The sequence below is a fragment of the Tyto alba genome, unplaced genomic scaffold, assembly GCF_018691265.1.
Source record: "Tyto alba isolate M040663 unplaced genomic scaffold, T.alba_DEE_v4.0 Super-Scaffold_5, whole genome shotgun sequence".
Classification (NCBI taxonomy): Eukaryota; Metazoa; Chordata; class Aves; order Strigiformes; family Tytonidae; genus Tyto; species Tyto alba.
The window spans coordinates 15,492,021-15,519,693 of record NW_024881326.1 but is presented as its reverse complement, the minus strand read 5'-3'; the positions used below and the strand labels follow the sequence as shown (position 1 = coordinate 15,519,693).

The 27,673-nt window shown below is 38.4% G+C and overlaps 1 protein-coding gene across 5 annotated transcripts in view; it reads left to right on the top strand.

The window, feature by feature from the left end:
* The window catches only part of HDX (highly divergent homeobox), a 55,525-nt gene that overhangs the window by 9,038 nt on the left and 18,814 nt on the right, over window positions 1-27,673 (top strand). For 3 of the 5 annotated variants that reach the window (XR_006166980.1, XM_042807354.1, XM_042807356.1), the window contains exons 2-5: window positions 602-748; window positions 5,409-6,533; window positions 11,884-11,937; window positions 23,034-23,180. Coding sequence is in view for 4 of the 5 variants with exons in the window: in XM_042807354.1 (XP_042663288.1) it covers window positions 602-748; window positions 5,409-6,533; window positions 11,884-11,937; window positions 23,034-23,180 (1,473 nt within the window). In the remaining variant the exon portion in view is untranslated. Of the gene's footprint in view, window positions 1-601; window positions 749-4,080; window positions 4,144-5,408; window positions 6,534-11,883; window positions 11,938-23,033; window positions 23,181-27,673 lie in introns of those variants that run through there. The other 2 variants (XM_032982747.2, XM_042807355.1) reach the window with 2 other exon arrangements.

Sequence of the window (27,673 nt, the reverse complement as noted above, 5' to 3'; positions counted from 1 at the left end):
TGACACAGCAGGAGTAGCATGGCCAGCCATGAAGGGGCAAAGGATTTGCTGAAGTTGGAGACAGTGGAAACTTTACGGGTGACAAACAGTCACCTTTACTTTCTCTCAGATTTTGTCTCTTCTTTTCTTCTTTTTTTGGGGGGAAGGGGGGTGGGGATGTGGTAGGGGGTGGGGTGCAAGGTGGACAGGGGGGAGTGGGGAAGAACAGACCTGCCAATATTGTTGGAGCTGCTGGTGTTACTGTTTTGCCTAATGCTTGCTTTTTTTTTTTTTTTTTTTTTTTAAGGAAGACACTTTTTCTTTGAAACCAAAGGCTCTTGGACTTAGCAACACAATGTAGCATTTATTTATTTATGAAAGGCTGTCAGTGTTGTTCCAAACATGTAGTTCACCTGTTCAACTTGAGTTTATCACAAAGGAATCACTAATGCTAACTGTAACAGGTTTTTATTGGAAGTAAGTAAAAGTGTTGGTACAGGACTCTGTAAAGAAAACGTGTCAACACTTAACGTTATCACAGCAAGCGTAAATGAGAGCCTGTACATTCTGCAAGTATTACAGTTTTTATTCCAACTTTCAGAGTATCTTCTTTTATTTTTAGATGAATCTGCGTTCTGTATTTACTGTAGAACAACAAAGGATATTACAGCGTTATTATGAAAATGGAATGACAAATCAAAGTAAAAATTGCTTTCAGCTCATATTACAGTGTGCACAAGAAACTAAACTGGACTTCAGTGTAGTCAGGGTAAGTACTGAGGCCTTCCAAATTTGTATGTTAAAAGTTATACACATTCATTTCTTTACATAAAATATCTGTGGAGGACTGGAGTCTAACTTCATACTTGTCTTAAATCAGACTTCAGTATGCATGTGTGACATGTTCATTTTTATCCAGTGAACCTGTTTGTTTTCGCTGAAATGTCTTCACGATTGTTGTATTTAACAGGGGCCTGGATTGCACAAGGAGTGATTTTTTTGTTTTGTTTGTTTTGGATTTTTTTGGTTGTTGTTTGTCTTTTGTTGATGGTGTTTTAATTTGGGTTTTGGTTTTATTTTTTTGTTTATTAAATTGCAAATTAGTTTACCCTATAGAAACCTTGTGCAATGTATTCTATCAAAGAAAGGTCATGTTGTTAGGAAACAATTCTTAAGTTAAACAAATTTCTATAACCTAATGTATTTGGGGGAATAATTGTGGAAGCATTTTTTTTGACACACTCTCACACTTGTATTCCATGTCACAATCATAAATATTGTGATCCCTCGTGGTTATTTACAGTGAGTACATTCTTTTCTTATAAAAGAAGTAGTGCTAACAGGGGCTCTTCCAAAGTCTATGAATTCTGTGGGAAGGGAAATAATAATCCCTTTGTGAAACACTAGACAACAAAATGGCTGTTGTCTCAGAGCAGAAATAGAAATCATGAAGCTGAAAAAATAACAATGGTAGTGGAACTATCAGGATTTGCTGCAACACTGAACACTGAAGAGGAAGAAGTAAGACCAGTCTAGGGGTTTTGGTTTGGTTTTTTTTTTGTTGTTTTTTTAAATGGTGTACCGGTTGTATATTGACAAGGACAACCCCTCCTACTCCCTAATTGTTACTTGGATTCCCCTCCCTCAAAATACTCTGGAAGTACTAAAACTTACTTTCTCAGTTCTAGGTGGTGGGAAGTTCTGAAAGTCAGCCAGCAATTCAGACTTCCTGGAACAGACAAACAGTTGTAACAGTAATCTGGATGCTGATGATGCAGTCAGGGCCTGTTTTTCTATTTTTATTCTGATTGAAGGACCTAGAGTCTGAGGCAGCCAGTCTCTCCTCTACTTGGAATCCTCATTCACTCCCCGTCTTCATATTTCCCTGTCCCTCCCTGTTTCCCTTATTGAAATAATGTATCATGGCCTTTTTCCTTTAGTTTTCTTCCCTTACTGAGCCTTTATTTGCCATACTTAAACTTTGTTTCTACTTGTGAAGTGCAACAGAAACTGCATTTGTCCTGCATTTGTCATATTTTTGCATTAGTTTACCTTTCTCTTCTTTACGCCCTTCCTTTCTGCCTTTCCTAATCCTGGCCTTTCTTCTTTTCTTTTTCCTCTAAAACTCCTGGACAGAGATTAGTACTTCTTTTCACACTATTTGGCAAAACGATACTTAGGTTGCAGCTGGCATCTGCAGATATGATTATAATAGGAACATGAATTCCCTAAATGTAACTGTTACAAATCAAATGTCATAACTCTATTAATAGATTCTTTCCCCAAATCAGGATTTTGATAGCCTTGTCCCATAGAACTACATTCAGTCTTTCCAGTCTTGAGCTGGGTTGGAAAAAAGAAAACTCCTATTTATGATTTGAGGTAAACCTCTACAGATTTTATTACTGCAATACATTAAAATATGTTGTCCTTTTCAAAATTAGGAAATGTGGTAGAGTTACTCCTGGGAAAAAACCCTGGCCCTCTTCAAATTTAATAGAGAGATATTCTAGCTATGTCAGGTTTGAATGGCATGGCTTCATTCATTAATATTAGCACATTTCTGCTGGCTGATTTTTTTTTTTTTTTTTTTTTAACTTAAAGTGTGAGCAGTGTGACTTGATAAAATGCAAGAGTTCTCCGAGTCAGGTTTTCACAGGATCACTGAGTGCTGGGAGCAGTGATCAGGGAGGTGGTGTGGGGATATCCCCATAGTATAACAGCAGATATCAGAAGAGTTACAGCTTTGTTATTATTTTAGCCCTCTTGAAAGATTTCCTCAGGACACTATTTTCAGATTTAGGATGGACCTTCTGGTCAAAACTAATGGCCAGGAGGCACTGTCAGTTCCTCTGTGGTGTGTATCTGGATTTTGGGACAGTCTGAAATTCCAGCTCTGCCTAATTCAAACTGGGAATGTAAAATCAAGGTCTTTTAAAATCTGGGTAGTTTTCTTAACAGCTGGAATTTTGATGTATCATCTCTTCTTGGAGCTTCTCTTCCTTCTAAACAAGAGTTAAGAATTTCAGTAATGCTTCCAGTGTTGGTGGAAGTGCTCCTGAAACTTTCTTATTGGGTAACTTGATTGAAACAAAGATTCATGTCCCTTTTCTTAGGATATTTTTTACTTAATGACTCCTTTGTCACATCCCAAATTAATACCATGATCATCAAGCTAGTAACAATGTGGAGCTTCCCTTTCAGTCTAAGGGTATAGTTTTACATAGTTCTTCTCAGTACTAATGTCTCACAGTACTAAAAATGGGGAGTTTTGTACTCTTTTCCTTCTCCCAGCTATGTAATTCCTTCTGCCTTGTGCTGATCATCTCTTGCATTTATTCAGTTTCAGAGTAACCCAGTTAAATTTTCTAACCTTACCAAAACTTTTGTTCTTTTTTTTTTGTTTGTTTGTTTTTTTTTTCCAATTCAGTTTTTAAGCCTTTTGGGAGAGTTGCACTCACTGATCCTTCAGGTGGGTGCTTTTGGATAAATGGTAGGAGTAAGAAACTGGGGGACATTGTCAGGAGAATGAGGTTCTTTCAGCAGTAGCAAATCTGACTTGTGCTGTCTCATGAAAATGTACTTTAATCCCAAGTGCTAGTAAGTTATTTGCATTTTTTTTCAGGAAAACTTCACATGAAATGTGAGCAATGTGACTTGATAAACGCAAAAGTTTTCCAAGTCTGATTTTCACTGAGGAAAATCTTCAGGTTTTAGTTCTACACAGTTGGAAAATTTGGGGGTGAAATATCTTTTCCTGGTCCAAAATTTGCAGTGTCTCTATTTAATAATAATTTCTATTTTGAAAGTTTACTGACTGAGCAGAAATTACTAAAAATAAATTTTATCTTCTAAAATTGTTTTATGCAATAAAGTAACTTGAGATCTGTGGCTGTAATTTCTGTATTTAAACTTGCTTTTGAGAAGAAAAATTTTATCACTAATAACTGAGATTTTACTGCATGCAACATATCATGCCTCAAATTAGGCGTTTTGTAGAATTTGACAACAAAAATGAGTAGAATGGAATGGAAACTTCAGCATACTTCTGTATGGCAGTGATGCATATTTTCCTGTAGAAAAATCTGTTTACTTCCTTAGCAGGTATCGGTATGTGAAGAAAGCTTTCCTCCTTTCATGTGATGAGATGGAAACCCAAGATAGGTACTTGGTGCAGTTTGCTTGTTATGGGGTGAGGGAGTTTATTGATTAATCATCTGGTTTGGGTTGCTGAATGTTGAGATCTTGCTTTGGTTTGGTTTTAGGTGTAGCAAATGATATCCAGAGTGGTGCAGAAAACTGTTTCACCCTATCTGTATATGCGTATCTGATCCTTTTCATAACCAGCAAATGCAGATGCAAAAGCTTATTTTTCATTCTTTGGCACTTGTATCCTGCTCACTTATGCCCTCACATTCAGTAGAGACGTACTGTGGTAAAAGAATTGTGCAAGTCTTGTCTCTCTGATCGTGAAAATTGCCAGGAATAGTTAGGTGATGCATATGCTTCCAGTGTTAGAGCTGATGTTTCCACCAGCTAATGCTCTCTTTATCTTGAAATACTTATGTTAATGTTTCCCCTTCAGTTCTTTTAGCTATCTCTTAATGTGTTACTTTCAGGGACAGGCTTTGTATTTAAAACAGCAGTACATTTTAACCTGTACACAACTGCCATACCACCTGCATTTTTAAAATATTTTTCCTCTGCTATCTTTTACACAGAACCACATACTGTCATTGTCACTTTCAGAAATGTCCTTAATAGCAAATTTCTGTTGGAATCTAATCCCAGTAGTCCTAATCTTGTCTATTGGTGTATTTCAAAAGCAGATTTTGACATCAGATCTTGATTTGTGCAGCTGGCAGAGAAGGAATTAGCTCATAGGTCTAAATACTTCACAAAATCACTTTGTAGTTGTGTAAGAGAGAGTTCTTTTTCTTCCTCTCATCTAAATTCAAGAATTGGCAGTTTCTGTTCAAGGCAGTTTTGAAGGTCGTATCTCTCAGTTATTTGGTTACAAAAGTTTAGCTACATACCTCAATGATGGTTCTGCATCCCCAGGTGCTAAATATTAAAAACTTAACTTTAGGGGAATTAGTCACAGCTGTATCAGTGAAATAAATCTTAAGGGTAACTTCAGGACAGGGGGCATGATCCAGTGTCAGGATTTTTGAGAAACTGGGGCTTTGGAATTGAGACTGGGGTTCTCATGTGTATTAGTGTATGAATCCCAAGCATGAGAGGCATGGATTTTCACCCTGTATTGTTCAGATGCTGCATAATCAGTAAATGATTTACATATTTGTAAACTTAGGTCTCAACTTGAACACTTAACATTTCATCAGATCTGCTTAAAAATGAAATTGCCTAATTTTTCTGCTTATTTAATGCTTTGTTTTGTATTTGTTGTTGTTGTTTGTTGTTTGCAGACGTGGGTTGGCAATAAACGAAGGAAGATGAGCAGCAAGAGTGCTGTAGAATCTGGAGGCACTCCCCCAGGGACTGTCTCTACTACTCCCTCAGTACCTCCAGAAGCAGCAGTTAGAAATGTGGTAAATATTGCTCGATCCCAAAGTCAGCAGTCTTCTTGGACCTCTTCTAATAACGATGTAATAGTTACTGGTATATACAGTCCTGCTAGTTCATCCGGTAGGCAAGGATCCAGCAAACAGACAAATGCTTCAATGGCAGAAATACATAAAACCTCTATTCCACGACTGCCAGGAAAAAGCGATACAGAGTTTCAGCAGCAGCACATCCCTATAGGACGACAAGTACCCCATTGTAAAAATGCTTCCCTATTAGTAGGGGAGAAGACTATTATTTTATCTAGGCAAACAAGTGTATTGAATTCTGCGAACTCCATATACACTCACACTAAAAAAAGCTATGGTGGTTCATCAGTCCAGACTGCAGAGTTGGTGTTACCTCAGAAACCCATGATATGCCACAGACCCTGTAAAGCTGAACCCGTGGGATGTCAAAGGTTACAAAAACCGGAACATGCAGCTCTCGCATCGCATGTGCCCCCTGGACAAAGGGCTAATACCAGGGACCCTTCTTGTAGCACACAAAACCTGGAAATCCGCGAAGTGTTTTCTCTGGCAGTTACAGATCAACCTCAAAGAATTGTAGGAGGAAGCGCCGTGCAGAAGCATTGCTCAGTGGAAGGCAGCTGTCTGTCCATCGCAATGGAAACTGGAGACGTGGATGACGAATATGCTAGAGAAGAAGAACTGGCATCCATGGGAGCACAAATACAAAGCTATTCGAGATACTGTGAAAGCAGCAGTTCTGTTCGAGTAGAGAACCAAAGCGCAGCCTTGTCTGGGCCAGGAAGAAATGTGAGCTGTAGTTCACAGATGGTGAATGCCAGGGACGTGCCTGACAATATTCTGTATCATAACAGAGACTACCACTTGCCAGCACGGACCTCATTACATACAGCATCCAGTACATTATATAACAGTGCTAATCCATCAAGAAGTACCTTTTCTCCTCATTTTACATCTTCAAGTCAACTGAGGCTGTCACAAAACCAAAATAATTACCAGGTAATCTGTCAATTTATCTTTGTCTTCAAACCTTGAAGACGAGGTTATAGATAAGTACTATTTTCTGTGAAAGTTGGTATCTTGTAAGTGACAGGTTTGCCTTTCTGCAGGCTGTGCTCCATTTACATCTTTCAGTAGAGATAATTCCTTTGTAAACAGAAGTGCAGGTAGGGCTATGGTAGCACACTTATCTGTATAGCTGTGCCCGTGGCTTCAGGGTGTAGCTGTATATTAAAGATTGGTGTGGGCTTCATAGATTCAATAGATAAACTTTGGTTACAGGAGAGTCATACCTACGACTGCTGATGCATGCTTAAGTCTGTGTTGTCGTGACGTGGCTCAGCAGCGCATGTCACAGCGATACCCTGGGTTCTTCCTCGGAGGCACACTTCGCATGTGACACAGGGCAGAAGAGGGGATCATGCTATCACTTGTGTGCTGTACAGTTGCTTGCCCTTATTAATGTCAGCTTGGATTAGCTCTTCCATCAGCGCTGCCTGTGCCCCTTATGCAGTTTCCAATCTCTTGGACCTGTTTTCTGATAGGGATTAGGATCTCCTGTGAGGTAGCTAAAATGATAGGAGACACTAAGTGAGCAAATACTCTTCCTCTCCCACAGCATCTAATTAAAATATTGGTTTTACATTCAATCCCGTTATTTCCTCATCCTGTAATAGAGTGCCTTCAGTGATACTGAGAGGGGAAAATCGAGTGCAGATAACTGAGGAACTAAAAGATGTTCAGAAGAAGCTACAACACTGGCACACATTTTTCCTTTTTTGTTATAACTAGAGGAGAGATAATTATGCAGGAAACATCCAAATTGATGTTTTTTTCATGGATTTTTATGCTGTCTGGCATGACACAGTCTAGAGATACTGAGATAAAAGTCTTAAGACTGACAGGATGTTATACTATGTGTGTGTTACCTTTGAGCATTTGCCTGTTATTACCTTTTTAATTTATCCTGACAGTGAACCATGTAAACAACATACCATCTTTTCTTGTGCATTACTTACTAGTATAGGGAACAATACTTTGTGAAGCTGTTGTGTTGTTTTTTTTTTTCTCTTTTTTCTGACTTGTTCCTATCTCATGAGGATTTGAAAGAAAGCTTTTGAGTCCAAGTAAGTGCCGCTTTTCACCAGAATTATTGCTTTTCTTGGTAAACCAGAGGTTTGAGGAGCATATATACTCTGGAGTAGATTCTATGTGGTAGATGGGACATCTGCAATTCTTATTTATAGTCTTTTCTAAGCTGAGCACTTCAGATGAGCTGTTCTTTCCCTTTGTCCATTCTCTCAGTCTGTCAGTATTCGCTATTACTGTCCTTACCTGAGTTATAAAACTTATTAAATACCGTTTACCTGGTTTCATAGGAGGAAGAAAGCTGTAAAAGTGCACATCTGTTCAATAAAGGGCTGGCAAAGCTGCAGATGTGCATATGATAGAGTTAAGGAAATTTTTCTTAATATATTTCACTTCATGAAACTTACTGATACCTCCAGCTGTGTGCTCTTGGTACTTTATTTCACTCCTGAAAAAACATCGGTACTGCTTATTTGAATTTAAAAATGAAATTTGAAATAACTTTGATTTGTGTTTTTTTTTTTTTGGGGGGGGGGGTAGGGACAGAGTCTTTTTAAACAACTAGAACAGTTCATGGGAGATGACATTTTATACGTCCACGTGGTGTGATACGGATCAGAAAAAGGAGATCTCTAACTTTGTTGTGTTGTGTTCTTTTCCTTTTTTTTTTTTTTTTTTTTTTCCCCCTGTTATAATAACCTACCTATTTTTTCAGTAAGTGAGGAATTCATCTGTAACCCGTTTGATTTCCATGCCTGTCTGTCAGAGACCCTGTTCTGTGGATTTAGGAATGCATCTTGGATTGGGGGAGCTCCTGTTTCCCCTGGTATCCCTTGCTCTTCCACAGTCTTAAAACTGGGCAGATTGCTTTTAATTCACCTCTAAGCATGTGTGCTGTGAACCTCTGAGATGGCATTCTTCAGTATTAGAGAATTTACAAGGGAGGGCAAAAGCTGTGGGGTCAGGGCATGTAGTGTCATGAAGCTGCAGAGGAATAGTGTCCTATAGCCTGGCCAGATGCCGCAGTATGTTGAAGAAACAATGATGCTGATTTCTTCAGATGACTGTGTTCCTTGCTGAGAGTTTTTAGCATGCTCCAGAACAATGCAAAACTAAGTTCTGTATGTTAAGAGGTGTTAGTGTATGACAGTGACATCGCTAACACTCATTTATCATGTTGACCAGAAAATGTCACCTACTGCCTTCAAAGTCACATGTAACAAAGTGTACCCCACTAGGCTGATAATGTATAACATATTCCGTCAGAATCATCAGTTTTGCATAGTTTAACCCCCTCCTCCAAGTTCTCCCTTAAAATTACGTCCAGTATGACTGCTATTTCATGTAGACGCTCCCCTTATAGCTTAAGCTTATTTATATATGAAACTTCCATGGGCATCGATTTTGTAAAAGGTGCTGTTTGAATTCTGTCAGATTTATTCAGGATGGCACTTCCCTTCTATGTAGTCAGTTTCAGTTAATTTTATTGCCTGTGTTTAGCTAATTTATCCATCCGCATAGGAATGAAAATCCTTAAACTTAGGGAAATTTAAAAACAGATTAAACCTGAGCTACATGATTATTGGAGTAGTTAAACATCCAAGCAGATGCTTCTTCAAAGTCAGGACTGTGTGATTTGTGTTTTGATGAAGTAATTACTGTCGTATATTGGTGGGGTATCTAATTAGCAATTAGTTATAGCTTCCTTACTGGTTCAATTAATCAAATTCATATTAGTGTAACTTAAGAGTAAATCTAATAAAGTGATCAATTTTAATGCCTGAGCAGTTTCAGTAAACAAATTGTTCAACCTACTTACTTTTCTTAGTGTGGCTTTAAACATATTGAACTAGGGAGGCTATTCTTGCTGATCGTAAAGGCTGAATCATGATTTAGTCTTGGCTCCCTCCCCCAAAGCTAAGGGACAAAAATACTGTTGAAAGTATGTATATTTTAATTAATTTTTTATACACACTGAAGCGTGTTTAACTAATTTAGCCCTGTCTTCAAGGGAAAATCCTGAGCCTTGCAGCCAGTGCATCAGAACAGGATATAGATACAATATTTATTTATTTATTTTAAAGGTTAACTTTAAGAATGATGCTTTATATGAATGAGCTGCAAGCTTGCTTTATTCAAGGAAATGGGACTCAAATGTTTTACTTTTCTTTTTTTTTTTTTTTTTTTTAATGTGTCAAAGTGATTTGTTTACTTCCTTAGATACTTCTGAAGACAAGAGGAAGACTTTTTGTTAAGTTTGGGCAGCACAGCTTTTTGTTAGGGCAAGCAACATGATCTTCCCTGAAGAAACTTGAACAAAGTGTTTCCTGACGCTCATTCTTGTAACAGACGCAGAGTTACCTTTGTCACAGGAGTTCCTCCACCTTATTTCTGTGATGAAATAGTTCCAGCTGCATGAGTGGGGAGAACCTGTGGGGCTCTGGGGAGGACAGCAGCTGTGCCCAGGCTGCACAAACACTGCATATGGCCCCAAGTAATGCTGGGGTACACAGCAGCCAGGACTGGATTGGGGCTCTTGGTTTGTTCCAGTCCACTGAATTTGGGACAGTAAATTTATGGGTGAATTGGGAAAAAAATATGCAGGGACCTTATGTACTGTAACCACTTTAAAGTACAGCATAGGCAATACACAAGTGTTGCAGTGCCTTTGAATTTTCTCTAGCACCTGCCACAGTTTCCATTTATGAAATAAGCATTTCATGTTGTCATTTTTGCAGCTCACAGTAGCTGTCCCAGTTAGACTAGGACTGGAGATACACCTGTGGATGCAGAATAACTATCCATCTCAGTCAAAAAATAATTCCACCGCACTCCCGCCCAAATAAAAAGCCCCAACTCTTGTGCCTTTTCATAGAGCCGGTTGGAATACTCGCATGCATGGTCTTTCAAGTATTTATCTCAATATAAACTTGATTGTACTTGACGTCATATCTGTCAGAACTTGTGTGCGTTTGTCTTCCAAGTAATGGTTAATGCTCTGCAGACTGATTGCTTTATTCGCATAGAAAAGCACTTTTTTTCTGTAGCCCCACTTCAGAGAAGTCATCTGGGTGGATACTGAGGACACAACCACAGCGTATTCTGTGATGTGAAGCTGTTGTGTGGCATATAGAATTGTAATAGACATGACTTGCTTATACAGAATTTCTAGAATGTTTGTGTGCAACTAAGACATTAGTATTTTAGACACAAAAGCTGATGTAGACTTGACCTTAGGAGGGGAAGGTGTTAATTTCTAGCCCCCCTCAACTTGCCTTGTGCTGTAATGAGAAAGTGTCTGACCTTAGGTAACCTTCAAGTGCTTCCAGCTAAAAGCTTGAAGATTAGGAGTATTTTATGTATTTGTACACTAGACAAACTGTGCAAGTATTCTATATTTGGTTATGCTCATGCTGCAAGATTCATTAGTAGAGCAATTCGCAAATACAAAAACTATTAGCGTAGTTTGATACAGTCAGCAGAAGTGCATAGATTTTTCTTCCTCACGTGTATAGGGTGTGTAATGACTTGAAATTGATTAATCTCTCAAGAGCTATGTTTAGTCTCTCAAGCCTTGCTTGTCTACAGCAGAAGATGAACGTGGAATCCTAAATAAGCCTAAAATATTCCAGGATATGACATATTTCCGATGGCCAGGGAAAACAGTCCAGGATTATTATTTGATAAAGTCTGACCTCTGGGAATGATGGAGAAGCAATGGGAATCAAGGCAGCTAACCTGTGCCTTCACATCCCCTCCTCTTCCTTCTCCAACCTGATGGCCCTAGTTTTTCTGCTAATATGCAAATCCTTAATGTCTGACATTGAATAGCTCAGTCACTAATGTGATGGTGTTTTTTTCTGAAAGTTTAACTGATGTAATTGGAAAAATATGTGACGGCTGTTCTGTCAGACTTTGGCCCTTGTCTCAGTCTGCTTAATTTTACCAGTTTTGTGACAGATAGCAAGTGAAAATTTGTGTTCTGAAATACAAGTTTTGAGATAGCAAAACCACAGAAACACCTAAGTTGCCATCATGTTACCTTACCTTCACCCAAAGAAACCATGTTTTGTTTTTAACTTTACAACAGTAAGGCTAAGCGTGACGTTGCTTTGCTTTTAAATCTTAACCTGTTTCAAAGACTTTCTTACCAGAATTGAATGCACAATATTGAACTCTTGTGAAAGCTGTTCAGTACTAGCTATCATAGCGACCTAAGCTGCTGTTGTTTTCTGTTCTGTTTCCTCCTTTCCCTCTACAGATTTCAGGAAACCTTACTGTGCCTTGGATTACAGGTTGTTCCAGGAAAAGAGCAGTAAGTATATTTCCATTTAAGTCTCTAACGTGATCAAGTGAAGGAATTAAAAATTTATAAAAATGCATTTTAAAATGTCAGTTGTGTTTACCTTGTGTGGGGTTTTCTTCTCTTTATATTTTGAGTAATACAAACATTTGCAGATACAATGTTTCAGTTAAAGTAAATTCAATGTGTATCTTCAAAAGGAGGTCAGGGTCATAATCCTGTGTCAAGTAATGTGATGCCCAGGTATATGAATTGTGCTATTAACTGAAATACAACATCTGAATTTATAAGGTCTGAGAGTTTAGAGCTCAGAATACATTTTTTATGTTGAAAGTGAAATGGTTGTTAATTGAGGCAACTAAATGCTTAAGATTGTAACTCCCTCTTCAGCTGCTCTGCACATGCACAGAAATAGTCCTTGCTATCTGTAGTAACTTTATCAAGTTTAATTTTATCCACATATATGTCATTTCACATTAGGAAGAATCAGCCAGGTTGGTGTCCCCAATTCACAAATGAATCCAGATCATAACAAAATGTATGAAACAGCTTTTGTCAGGAATATACCTCTGTCTAACTCTCCTGTTTGATTACTGTTCAGCATTTTTGTTCATGAGTAGTCTGCTAGCTTCTCTTTGAAGACCATGTTGATTCTGCTTCCTTACCATGAAAATACACTCTAAACCTGCAGGTTGGATGGTACAACCAAGCTTTCAAGAGGTTGTTGCATGTTAGTCCAGTTATATCAGAAGCAATAACTAGGGAGATGGCTATCATGATAACCAAACTTAGCCCATCAAACCTTCGAACTCATTGATCTGTCAGTACCATGTGTGCTTATTTGGCAATTGTGTCTAGGTAACAGAAGAGCCTTTCCTTGCCTTCTCCTCCCTGCTATACCCAGTACTTTTTTCTTTTTTTATTATTTCCAGTTCTTCCATTTAGCCTTCAAAAGGTGTGAGTTTGGTAGTGTTTCCCATTTAAGGAGGAATCTAAGGACCATCACATTAATTGTGTTTTCTCTCAGATTTTTTCTAACTCTCAACTGTAGCACACTTCTAGTTTCTGCAGACTTTGGTAATATCACTTATTTCTGTTTATATAGCGAACACTTTATAAGAGCATCTCCCAGAGGAACCAGTACTTTTATACAAATCCTGTTGTTGCTCATTCCATCTTTCCTCCCCTCCCCCCTTAAGTCCTAGTTCTCTTGAGTAGGCTTTTTTAAATGCAGCCCTTTTTTTGGAAGGCACCTTCCCTCTGTCGCTTAATGACCTTTTAAAACGCCATGCAGCTGGTGAGTGTCCTAGAGTACAGTTTCACTGTTTGGCTGAGCTGATTTCACAGCACATCCCTGTTGAAAGGGGGAGGTTTTCTCCCCCCTCTCCCTATTGGTGCACTGCCAACCCAGCCCTAGCACTGGTGCTTGTATCTAATTGCAAGGTAATCCAGGTCAAGTGTCTGACCTGTCAGATAGGCATTCTTCTGCTGAGTTTGTCTTTAGTGAGTTGGATGTACTTGCTGGGGACCAGGCAGGGGCCAGAGCCAGCTCACAGGAGGCAGCAGGAGCGGGTGGCTGAGAGCAGTGAAGGGAGTGGGGCATGATGCTGTCCCCTGCTTTCCAGCACCGCATAGGTTGTTGAGGCATTCTGATCATGCTAGATATCTGATAAAATCTGTAGAAGAAATTTCTGCAAGAAGTTTAAAACCTTGAAGGATGTAGAAGTGCCTGTTTATTAAGGATGGTTATTAGGGAATTCTTTTTCGTTAGACCTTTATTCCTGTGTCTTTTTTAATTAATAAAATGGATAAAACCTTTTGGTTAATACAGTCCAGTTTGACAACTTCTGTTTCCAGATTTGTGGATGTACTTTCTCCAGTGTGAATGCACAATTAGCCTTCTTAAGGAGACAGGTTGAGGAGTTGTCGCACTAAAACTGCTGTATGCACACAGGTGTAAGACAACAACAAGAGGGAAAAAGCTCTTGCTTCTTAGGAAACTTCAGTTTCAAATGTGAAATTCTTTTGAAGAAAGAGTGTGAGGGAATAGAAATAGAATGAATAGAGTTGTAGAACTGCGATTATGGCAATTACTGCCATTCAAACAGTAAAAAGGCTAATCTGTATGTTGTTTAAATTAGAGAAGATCATCTTTTAGATGCTCTGAATTTTTAATCTTTTGCCTTGATGTTTTGTTTTCCTTGCCCTGTCCTTCAACTGTATCAAGAGAAATAAAAACTGTGCAGTTCTGCAGAAACTCTTTCTAGTCTTCTCAGCTATGCTGTAAAATGATGTAATCCTGGCTGTTAATGAATATTAGGCTAGAAATATCACCCTCTCGGTTATTCATGAGAATGTCTTTGGAAATTAGAGTTCTGTATTCTGTCATGGTGCATGTGCAATGCCTTGGCCTTTATGAATGCACTGATTTTCAGTTTTTCACAGGGTGGTGGAAGGATAACAAGGATTCAAATATAGCAGTGGATATACTTCCCCCCCCTCTTAAACCAGTATATCCACTTTTGTCCTCAAATTTAAATCTTGAGTATACTAACTGTGCTTAAGTTATGTGTCATCTAATGTCTTAGCATAATGTTTAGTGTTTATGGTAGATATACCTTGGGGTACTAACTATGGAAAACATTTGTCACATAGATGTTGACTCTAGGTAAGCTGTGCCTGGCTTAGTTGTGAAGGTTTTTTTTTGGTGGAAAGTGTGCGTTTGGTTTTGCTTCTTTTTCTTTTTTTTTTTTTAATTTCTAACTAGAAACAGTTCTAATGATCTTAATATCAAGTCTGAAACACAAAGTCATTAAACTAGCAGATTAAGGTTTTAGAATTATTTCCGCCCATCACCCTTCAGAAGCAGGCATAGTAAATCACATGGTATGTAGCGTGTGTATTTTGGATGGGATTTTAATTGAAACTTAAGTTGTCTTCCATGTTAATGTTTGGGCTAGTTCATGTGAGGCTTCAGTAGAATGCTGTCCTCAGTGGAGGAACTCACAGGGGAGCTGATCTTGTATTTTCCACCTACCTGGAGCAACACTGCATTGTAGTAATGGCTTTGATACCTTCTTGAACAGCATACTTCTGTGCTTTTGTGGAATCTCTGCCATAGGTAGGTTAGCTGAATCTGCCTAGATCTTCAGCCTGAAGTTTTTGGCCTCAGTCTGACACATTTTGGGGGGGAGAGGGGGACGGGCAATACCTGAAATGAGTAGAGTTCCTGTGCTAAATTTTTATATTTAAATTGCTTTTTCAACACTGCCTATTTGAATACAATTCTGGAGATAGTGACATTAAAGCATTCCCCTCAGAGTCCTGCATATCACAGGAAGAGTACAGTAGAGGCACTTTGAATCAGGTAAATGAGCTGGTTTCACCCCAGGTCTGTGTGATACCTGCCACCAGTTGTACTGGCACATCTGTGGGCATGGGGAAGCCAGCTGGATTGTGTGCAGGAGACTGGAGAGGGGAGATAAATCAATATAACTACTAAAGAAAATATCACATTGGTCCAAAAGTCTCATGAAAACTATCGGCTGCCACCGTAAGCCTACATGGGCTGGAGGAAAAATGTCTTAGAGTGTTTTTTAAAGTAAAATGAGTACCCGTAGGGATTAAAGCTACCTAAAGTTAAAGTGCACCTCAGTTGTACCTTTTGTTTTAAACCTATACCAACATTAACTTGTGAAGTTCTCTTCACCTGTTCACATTCCTCTCCTCTCCTAGAAGGGCAGAGGGAAGAAAACCGTTTTAGTCAAGTTTGTCAGAGCATGTCTGAGTGAGATAATCTTCAGCAAGGGACAGACGAGCCAGCCTCAAGGTCTCCACAGGACTGAATTGTGAACACCATCCTTTTTCATACCTGCTATGTCATTTGAATAACTGGTTAATGTTTTTCTCCTTCTGTGAAATATTTCACCACATATCTCAAGGTATTTCACTTTGTTAATGTTTACATTAGATGATAATAACACACATAGCATGTCATAACCTTCTTGCTGTGAACAACACCTCTTCACTACTCCCAATAGCAACCCTTCAGTTAATACAAAGGGAAGGCAAGTCTTATCATCATTTCAGACAAAATACATCTTTTTATTATATTGCATGCTGCACCTAAGTTCTGCAAATCACCTAGGCTTATTGTATGCTGTGATTCTGTAGGCTGAAACTATTTCATATCTGGCCAGGAACTGGAAAAACAGACTTTCTAGTCAAATATGAGGAAGACATGGATAGATTAAGAATCATGATAGTTACTGTCTAAAAATCAGTTTACTTTGAGACTGAACGTTCACTATTTAACAAGCTAGTTCAAAATCTCAAGAGGGGTGAGTTGTCAGTTTGTGTAGATTGGAGGTTGGTTTTGGAAATTATGGAGTGAGATGACTGGAGTTTAGAGTGTCATTTGTTGGCTAGACTATTCTGTTGTACTGATATCTCTTTTTTCCATTTTTTTCTTTTTTTTTTCCCCTATTCTTGGCTGTGTTTGGTTTAGAAACACATGTTGACAGAATATATGTAATTTTGGCAGTGTTGAAGCAGTTACAGCTCTTGTCAAGCTGTGGTACTATGAAATATTTATCAGTTCTGCTTCCATTGGAGCAAACTTAAAGCTTACCCAACCAGAGGGAAAAGATACAAAAAGTCTCCCTTCCATAGATCTAACACTTGCACTAATAGTATGTTAGCAATAATAGTTAAAGGGTGCCTTCAGATGCTGTTCGGCTTGCAGTCCATTTCCAAACACCTTTTTGCCTGAAGGCTTTACAGCTTGCTGCTGTGTCTTCTGTTCTGAATGAAGCTAGCAGTAGTCACTTGCTTTGCTAGGGGCCTTCAGGTACATTTCTTTGTCCTAAGAAGTTTGAAGATGTCTTCCAGTGGGCACATTTCTGCTCACACGATGAGAGGGGAACTGTCAAGACTCAGGGAAAAGCTGTGTCTGGATACCAGCTCTCTGAATCACTCTGGTAGCTGTGGTCACCAGCTGCTGTCCATTTTTTTTTTTTTTTTTCCCTGGGGAAAATCAGGCATGGCAGGGAGTCTTTAAAGCTTTACTGTGTGGAAATGCATGCAGTGTGCCTGTCTGCAGAAAGTATGGTTCTTTGAAAAAGTCCTTCAGATTGCACTGTTGCTGCACAGGCAACATGCACTGTGTATGAGCATCAGTCTCTAGCCAAAGCAGCAGGATTGGTTCTGTAGCAGGAGACTGGGTATCACTGACAGGAGGGACAGCTTTGTGACAGTTGTGAAACCTGAGGTTAAAACCTCAAACTGAAGGAATATGTAATCTGGCCTAGAGGTTAAATATGCTTGTAGTATTAAGAGAAAATACAGTTCTTCAGAATTTGTGTATGGGAAATGAAATCAAGAAATAATAAACTGAAGAATAAGAATAATAATAAATGGTGCAGATGGGAAGGAGGGAACAGGTGTAGAATGATTGATTTAGAAATAGCTATTATTATGTACAAATAAGATCTTGAGATATGAATTGATAATCCTCTGAAAAAAAGTCTGTTAGACTTAGGTAGTATCACAGTTCAGAGCTTCATGCTAACGTCATTAGGAATGGCGAACAAAGCAAAGTAACACTATGCTTGGGTAGAAGAATCTAGGATTTGTTTGTACCTTGAATGCTGTGTGCATTTCTGATTTCCCCATTCCTCTCAAAATACAGCAGAGAAACAGTGACAGCAATCAAAGGCACAGAACAGCCATGTAGTGAACAACCAAATGGGCTGTATCTTCAGACTTGAAAAGAAATGACAGAGGGAGTCGAGAAGTGTGATGCAGAGCTTTCAAAATATGAAAAGTACGGAGAAGCAGATACGGTCTCATTTGTTCCAGTATAAGAGTAGGTACCAAACCAAGCTAGCCTCGTCTGGCTCAAAAGGAGATTGGACGTGTTTATTTAGAGTAACTTAAAATAAGAAGTACCTCCAGTTTATAAGATGCTGTGGTTGCTAGAGAGTATTGGAGGTCGGTGTTACTGTTTGTCCTACTTACTTTTGACTAAACTGAAGAGCCTTTAAAATATACAAAAAAAGTATTACCCTCTGAGATTTCTTGCTGTTTCTCCATAATAAGAGTTTCTGAGTGGTAGTGACTAAAGTTTGTTGTCAGAGGTTTGTTTGCTATAAGTAACCATTACCTTAGAACATTCCATCACAGAGCATTGGAACTGAACTGTTGATTTAATATGACTTTACTGCAGTTTAAATGAACATAACTTTTTGTTAACACCATACAGTGCTCAGCTGCAGCATAAATGCAATGGTTATTACACTTATATTAAAGGTCTAGTTCTTTCTCTTTTTTAACATGTCTTTTATTAATAATCTGAAGATCGTGTATAGCTTTTGTGCCTGTGGCCTGAAACATTTTCAACTCATGCATAAAAACTGATCTAAAAAAGCAGGCTCTAATAAAAGGCAGGATAAGGACACTCTACTGCAATGCAATTATTCATACCAATTATAGACACCAGATTTGCACCACAAATATTGCATGCACAGTGGGTATTATGAGGGGCTTGGCAGAGGGCCAGGAATGTCTATAATAAACTGGGTCATCTCTTATAAGAATGTTGTTATTACACTTGAGAGGTCAGGGGATAAGCAGGGTTTAACCCTGCACTCAGCAGAACTGCTGATTCAATTTGCTCACAAGGATTGCTTTTCATTGTGAGTTGATAGTCTGTTTTCTGCTGGAAGAAGCTTCTCTCTGGTTTTAAAACTACAGACAACATAACTGGTAAATGTGAAGAATTCAGCAAACAGTTAACACTGCCGAGGATAAAGCTGAGCCTCAAATCAGCAAGCAGGGGATATGAAGAGAGGAAATGAGAATTGTGTTCACAATAGTAGTTATAATGAAGTAAAAATAAGAACCGAATTACTAGCTTGTGTTCAGCTGTGGGAAGTATTGTCCTAAATATGAAGCTTTGCAATATTATCTTTTGATATTTTTCCCTATGCTAACTGATGCATAACCATGAATATTATGATATTTATAGGACTGTAGGACTGTGGGTTTTTCCTGTTCTTTCCACAGTTCCTCTGATGATACAATGCATGAGAAAGTTATTAACTAAATTGATGGAAGTGTAGTTATATGTTCAGTGTAGAAAATCTACCCTTTATTTTCTCTCAGAAGTCACTGACTTTTGTAAAACCTTTATGTAATTTTTGAGCAGCTTATAATGCAGGAGTCAAACTTAGGTATAATCTTTGTCAAGTGGATGATCCTGTTATTGAATGTGGTTTGTGATTTCCTTAAGAAATTAATGAAAAGGCGTATGACACAGTCCATTATACGAAGGTAGTCTGCATTTAAATTTTGGACAAGCTGGAAGTGTTATTTGCATTTAGTGAGCATAAGGGTTGAGACTGATCCTGTTATGTTGGTACAGCAATTGAGAGCAGAGTGAGTAAAACAATCTTCCTATGTGCTCGCTGAGAATACCATAAAGCAGTTCACACTGACTGTGCACGAGTGTGCAGGCAGACAGCTCCTGTGGTTCACTCCATATGCAGTAACCTGATACCCTTTTAGCAGCATCTTTGTGAATCAGAGCCCTTAAATCTTGAGAATCTTTCTTTTGGGGTACCGGTAAAATTTCAGATCCAGAAGCCTGATAGATTCTGTCTTTCATTGCTGCAAAGCCTGACCAGCTGTATTACAGTCACGCTGCTAAAATGTCCCTTTCTGAAGACAACGCTTTCATCTTCTCAGAGGCTCAATTCCTACCTGCTTGGCTGTGTTCAATAGGTTACTCAGTGCTGATCTGGGTGGAAAAAAATGGCAGAAATGAGGTACAGATTCCAAAGTAGAAAAGCTCAAGTGGGATGAGAAGTACTAATTGGAGAACACGCTGAGTTTGCAAGGGTGATTGAGTCAGGCACCTCAGTGAGGCTGCTCTCCTCAACCCTGAGGGGGAAGTGACTTTTCATACTGCCTTCTATTCACACGCACTTGTGTTTACCCTCAGTTCCATTCCTGCTTTCTGGACTCTTTCATGTGGTGTGTGTGTTGTGGGTTTTATGTTTTTTCTTTTATATCAGTTGACTGAAAAACTTGTTCTCCATTTCCTGCACTGACCTGCGATTGGTATCAGTGTGATTCATGTGCTGCTGCACGAGCCCTTCAGGAATGAGTGAAAGGATAAAGCAGGCGGTATGGCAGTAACTGCAACAGCAACAAAGAGCAAAAATATATGTTGTCATCTGAAATACTAGGGATTGTTTTTGTCAAGGCAGTAAAACAAAAACTTTAAGTTCTCTTCCACCCCCCCCACCCCGGCCTTTCCATTGCCACAGTAAGTGGCTGTAAAAAACTTCTTTGGGAATGTAGCTACAGGATAGTTCCTGTAACTTTGAAACATATACTTTGATCTAAACTGTTGGCATTGACTCTACAACCCTGGTCTTGTAGCAAAATTGTACAGAAGTTGTGAGGTGAAAAACACTGAATAGCGATTTATCTAATAAGTTTTTTATTAAAGCATTTGTCTGATCATCAGAATTAACATAGATCCACCTAAAATGGAAAAGACATGACACTTGCCTTTTTAAGTAAAATTTTTGAAGGCCAGGTGGTTTTGCTAAACACTGCTTTCTCCACTTAAAATCTTCGTATTTAGTAAGTAAAAGCTGAGCAGCCTTTTCACCCTTCCTGCAGTACCATGCCTTTGGTAACTCTGTAGTCAGTTATTGTGTGTCTTTTGTCTAATGTGGGATCCTTCTGCGTGTCACTAATCTAAAACTTTTCTATTAGTGAATATTCTTGCCCTGTATTCTTTCAGAAGAAGAAGAAGCGTTTTCTTAGATAACTGGAAAATCATGTGGCAAGCAGGAAGCTGAACTTACTCCACTATCAGCTGGACTTTCTTTGGTTTTTGTTCTAATTTGACTGTTGCAACAAACTAGATGACAGAAGACAACACGAACTGAGTTGCTCCCTTATGTCTGCAGCAATATTAGGCCTAATTCCTTTTGCTTCTCTCCTTTCACCACGCTGCTGGGGAGGGGGGGAATTTCCACAGCATATTCCAGGGGGTTTCTTCAAGCTGTGCATATTAAATATGAAGAAATTTTCTGTTTTATTTTCCTAATAAGTGCATATCGCAGTAGGCTGAGTGAATGGTGGATTGTTGCAGCAGTGTCGTCAGTGTGAACTCTCCAGAATCAAAAGTGAATGTTATTTATTTATGTTTAAAAACCCCTCAGTATACTTTAGAAGGTGAAGTTGCCCTGAGCATTCAGGAAAGCAGGATAGGCCGGAGTGACTTGTTTCTCTTTGTAGTTTACGTGTTGCTATCATGCTTCTTTCTGCCTTCCCTTCCCTCAGTGTTTGGCTGCTGCTTCCCGACCGTAGAGCAACAGCTCTTCCCATCACTTTCAGAACTTACAGTCTATTTTGCCGACAGCTATAAAAGGAGATATTGCTGCAGTGATTCAGGAGATAACTATACTTGTAGGTAGGAGGAGCTCAGATCAGGCTACAGGGAAAACCAGTGCCTGCTAAAGGTGAATGGGCACCAGGGATTTAGCTTTGCTCAGCAGGGTACTCTTGAGGTGAAGTCCACTTACTGCACATTGCTGCTTATTCTAGAGCAGCCTAGAAATGTGCCAACTGGATTCCTTTTAGATTAAAATAGACTGCAGCGTGCCCTCTGGGGGTGCATCTCGTGTGCGGTGGCTGCTAACAGGCGCTTGGTGTGCGGGACGGGCGGCGAGCCGCTCCCCGGCAGCGAGCGTGGCGTGCCCGTGGGCTCCCACCCGCCTCGCTCTGCAGGGATGCTCCTGGCATCCTGTGCAATGGCTGGGCAGGGTGGAAGCAGCTTCTCTAAATCTGTACTTGTACGTATGAAATGATTGCCAAGAAAAAGTCTGAGTGCCTGGGAGCAGTTAATAATGGACCATGTTTGAATATAACTGATACTTTTTTTTTTACTGGACCACCTGGGATTATTTTAAGGAGATGAGGTTTTGATATGCCTGATTTATAGCCATACACTAAGGCGACTCATGTGCTTTTAACATTTTGAGAAATAGTAATTTTTAAAAGAAGAAAATTGCAAGGATTACCATATTCTGAAGATTAACAAAATTAGAATTGGTAACTGTACAAGACTGTAAAATGATTCTAATTCTGCAAAATTTCTTTTTACTCCATTTTAAAGTTATTCCATTGTAACTTTTAACAGTTTTTAAATGAGCAAACCCAGATTTCAGGTATTAAAATCATCATTATGTCTTACAAAATTCAACTGTTGAAATATGACAAATTTGGCATATGTGGCTACATCTTACTAGTGCAGACTTTATTGTTGCATTTATGTGCGCCAAGTAGCAGGAGAGATGACAAACATGGATTGGTATAAATAAACTGTAGATTTTAGTTAAAATTTTGGGGTAAAAGCTTTTGACAAAGCTTGTAAGTTCTAGTGAATGATACTGTATGCCCACAACAGTTCAAGTCATAGGATATCTACGATTTGTTTTTCAGTGTTACTCTTTGTATCAGGAATCCACTATTACATATTTTGATAAATGTACACAAAGAGTTAGGGAACTCACAAATAAACAGTGGAACCAATTTAAACTCTGAAGCTTACCAAATAAACATTAAAGTATTCCCTTTAGGAACCCAGAATCCTTTGAATTATACATGTATTGTGGTTTGCAGTAAGATAAAAGACCTTTAGGTGGGGGAGGGTGAGAAATTTGAAATGCCTTAAGGAATAATTTGCATAGATTGGGTGGAGAGAGTAAACAGCACAAGAGGAAAAAGTAATTTTCAGTAAGGCTTTATAGAACAAGATAAAACAAATTTAAAAAATCAGGTGGAGTTGGAACAAAGCTGAAGCACTTTAAACTTGCGTTAGCACTGCCATTGCCTTTAAAGCAAATCCCAAGGAACGCTGTACTGCCCTGGATAAAAAAAAAAAAAAATTCTCAAGGGAGAGTTAAAAGAGAAGAAAAGCCATGGAGACAGTATAACGTGTGTTTTACTGTATGCAAGACCTCTGGAAATTAAATGAACAGCATAAACAGAATTTTTTAAAATCTAACAGTATTTTTTTTATCTTACAGTTACAGGACCGCACACAATTTAGTGACCGAGACTTAGCTACCCTAAAGAAATACTGGGACAACGGCATGACCAGCCTGGGCTCAGTCTGCAGAGAGAAAATTGAAGCTGTGGCTGCAGAATTAAATGTTGACTGTGAAATAGTGCGGGTAAGAAATCTAGAGTCTTCCCTTATCTTGTTGCAGAAGCAAAAATAGGACAGATGAAAGCCTTTAAAAATTTCATGAGAAAGCTTGAAATAGATTTCATTTATTACATAATGAATGACCATGTTGGGAAGTGCTCTCTTGCTCTTTCTGCAGTCTATATATAGAAAAAAGCCCTCAGGTAAGATTCTTATTGATCAGCAGCAGAAGTAGCACTATGAGCTGTTTGACATTCTCTTTAGACTTGAATAAGCTTTTAAGTAGAAGTGTTACATTTTTTTAGGGATATCCTAGAACACTAAAAAGTGCTATTTATGTTGCTAGTAAGATACAAAGAAGCCTTCCTAAAGAGACAGGGAAAATATTTCTTATCAATGCTTATAGGAAAAAGTCATTGTAAACATAGTAAAGAAAATGCTGAAAAATAGGAAAAAAGTATTTCACAAGACTGTCTTGAAGCCAGGTTGAAATGTGATAGAAGGCAAAGAGTAATGCGAAGAATTCTAGGTCACTTCAATGTAGTAATTCTTATAGGTGTCATTGAGGAAGGATTGCTTTAGATAGTACAGGTTTGGTGTAGATAACCTGATTTCTGAGAACCATTCCACATCATCTGTTCCAGAGATTGGGAAGTTTGGTACAGTATCTCAAACTGTGGATGTCTCATTTGCTCAGTGTTTCCGTTCTTCAGAAAACAGTCCGACTGTCTTTGCAGTCAGTACAAAAACATGATTAGTCTTCTTTTCCCTCATAACAGGCATGACAATTGTGACTGGTCCTTTCAGCCTTCGTCCTCTTTCTCCACCGCTTTCTTAAAATTCTGACATTGCTACAAAAGCAGAACTAGAAGCCCTTATTTGAAACTTTTCTTTTGTGAAGATCTCTCTTGGGTTGGTATATCAAAATGGTATCAGAGCTACTTTCAGTATCAAACACTAAGCTGGTTATTTACTTGCTTGTTTTCCTGAGCACATGTGAATTACAGAAAATTAAATTGTACTTTTGGAGGCTGAAAAGAATTACTCTTTTCTCTGTAGAGAACAAAGCTGCTTCATATCTTCCAAGCTCTTCAGTTTGCTTTCTGAAAGGTGAAGCTATTTCCATTGACAGCATCTCAAAATGGACTCCTGGATAAGAAATACCTTATTCACAGGACAGTAAGACGACCCCCATGCTTTGCCTCCCTTACTTTGTTCCTCTAAGAACATCCTTATTGGTACACACAGGATGCCAGTATGCAGTTCTGTACACATCTTTCAATAGCATCTGCTTGAAATGCTTTTGTCTTCAGGGCAGATGTACTAGGCTCTGATCAACTTTATGGCATAGCATGTATTAGAACATACACAAATGAGTGAACAAAAAGATTTCTTTTCTTCATAGTAACTGGTGTTGTTACCAGTGTCTGACCTACCTCTGCCTCTGGTTCCTCTATATGGCAGACTTGAGAATTGTAGCAAGAATTAGACATAGGCTGGTCCTGCACAATGCTGCACTATTTTTGTTTGTAAGGGCTGTATTAATGCTACAGGACACATGATCTTCAGTGCTTGCTATTGTCCTTTCTATAAGGCCCATTGTGTGTGTCCCAGCTGTAGGACAGCTGGTTTCTATCATGCGCTCTAGAAGATCTGTCCTAAATTTGCTTGGGGATCTATATAGGCACACCGTATTGAGCCTCTCTCCTTACCTGCCAACTCACATTCTCTTCAGTAGGAAACACTGATGTCTGGAGGTTAGTGTGCAGCATGGTCTCCTTCCCCTAAGGAGTGAGGACACAGCAGTGGTGCAGTCAGCTGTAAGGCATGAGGGAACCACAGCATCTCCACCCTGTACTGCAGGCCCAGCCAGGAAGAGTTAGGCTGAGGGACACTTCTGGAAAAAGCTTTCTACTTTCAATGCTTGTACATTGTTGCCTTTGTCTTTCACTGTACCTTGAATTCTAGATAGTGTGCAACTAGCAACTGTTTTTCCATTTGTGATGTAAAAAAATTGAATGTAGCATATGTAAAATAGCATTATGTATATATATATATATATATAGCCAAGAAATTATATGTATACATCAAATAATACACACAACAAATATATATAATACATAAATAATATAATTTTATATAAATATACATAAACATATATAACTGTAAAATATTTATTTATACATATCATATCGCTTGTTTTGATTCAATTAAATACATGTCCTCATTTTTATTTTTTAATAGCTTTTTAAATGGAAATTTGTTATTTGTTCAGATAAATGTTGCTTTTCCAGAAGTACAAATGACTGATCCTTATGACCAGTACTGACTTGAAAGATCTCCAGTACACAAAAAAAAAAAAAATAAAAATCAAATCTCTTTTCCAGTACAAGGAAATATGTTTGCCACTATGCATAGTTCCACTGGTTTTGATCTTTTAAGGTTGAACAGGGAACTTTATTCCATAGATTTTGTACTTCTTGTAGGAGAGTGGACTTGCAAAGTGACTGCTGGTTGTACTTGAACATCATGCACATTTGCACCCTCAAATGTCTTTCATATGTTCCCAAGACACCAAAAGAGGGAAATAAAAAAAAGTTATGTCACATTTAAATATGTGAACTCTGGCCAATACCTCATTAAACTTACAATATTTCTTTGGCTTACATTATAATTATTGTTGATTGCATTTGTTTGGAGTTTTTTTGTGGTTAGTTACACATTTGTTTATATTTCTCTTGACTAATTTTATTCATTCATACCAAAATAGCATCCAAAAGCAGAATATCCTTCTTGGCAGTGAGACATTAGGTATGTGAGAAGGACAGATGACAAGTATCGAACTCCTCAGCGATATATAAGGAATATGAGAAAAATGCATTACAACTTTTTTTATTAATAAAACATAAAGCTTTCATACATACGAGGTCGAAAGCTATTCCTAAGCACCCACCACAGGCTAAATACCCCTCCTTCTCTTTCCCGGCAGCTCATCAGATGAAAGCTGTATTATTGAAGCTACTGCCTCAGTCTGAGTTTAGTGGCAAAATCAGCAGTTGCAGCACAAAGGCCACTCGTTCTTCACAGCTGACTAATGGTTCTTCTTGTTGGGGGCTCTAGGCCTAGTCTGGATCTGGCTTATGATTGAGAGAGGCATTGGAAAACAACTCAGAATCTTCCATCTTTATTTTTTAATTTAAGTGGGATTTCTGAAGGTTCCAACCTAGAATCTTTCTAGCATGTTGACACCCTAACCCCAATATCTGGAGAGCTGTAATCATGCTTTTTAAGTGGCTCCCTGCCAGTCTACTTACTTAGAAGCTGCCTGAGGGCAGATGTACGCTGGCTGCTTCTGCCTGGATTCTAGCCTTTCTTCCCTCACTCCTGCCAGTCGTCTGCTCAGCTGAAGCTGGGGAAGTTGCTGCTGAGTTCATTGCTGGCTGCTGTAAGTAGGTTTAATGAGTCTGGTCACATGCACTTTACAGACCGTGTTTGAAGTTTTTAAGGAGATAATATTTTAGGGATATCACTAGAATTACTAAGACAGTTTCCTAAAAGGAAATACTCTGCTCTTACACTCATCGTTGTACTGCTCCAGAATATTCACTGTTAAATGTAGCATGCAGGATATGGAACCTTATTACTTTTCTTTCCCAGTTTAATTTGAGACACTTTAAAAATATGTTCACCTTCTATGACATATTCAGTATGTTGAATGAAAGATTTTCTGCTTTCAGAGGTATGTAAAAAGACAAGATCTATCTTTCCCAAGAGCCTCAGTTTTTTGCTGAACTTTGTAGTAAAAAAGAAGCAGATTTGCTTTTAAATTTTATAGTTGTTAGCACTATTTATTACCATCATAAGATTATGAGAAAATTTAAAGAATAGCAAGATACTGTTTGGAAAAGAGACATAGGTCTGGAAGAGGTCACTTGTGTGGGGTTTTTTTCCTTTTTTTTTTTTTTTTCCCAACTGTATATAATGTACAAAAATATCTAGGTAGCTCTCCATGTATCTGTTTTACATTCCTCAGAGAGGAAAATCAGCAAACTGGGAAAGCAAATACCACCCAACAAAAATGATTTGCCAGAAATAGTGTTGTATGTGTCATCTTTTAGCTAAAGAGATTCAACTTTAAAAAAAAAAATTTCAAGGCTGGCACAAGCATGAAAGTATTTTTAGTAGTTGGGACTGCTGTTAATATTTCTTAATTTTTCTATTTGATAATCAAGGTATTATAAGCAAAATGGTTTTTACTAAACTTTCTCATGCTATATATCAGAACTGTAGTTAAAGTGTGATGGGGAAGAGGAACAATGCAAGTATTTCTAAAATAAGGTCAGAGTAATATTTACTGTATCTTTAAAGAAAAAAATCCTGTAATGTTTTAATGTGTTAGGTAAATTTTGTTGGAATGTAGACCTTATGGAAAGGATGTGCACTTTGCAATGCCCTGATCATATGTTTACAAAAATAGGAACTGCCCATGCTTTCCAGAGATATGTTTGATTTTTAGCA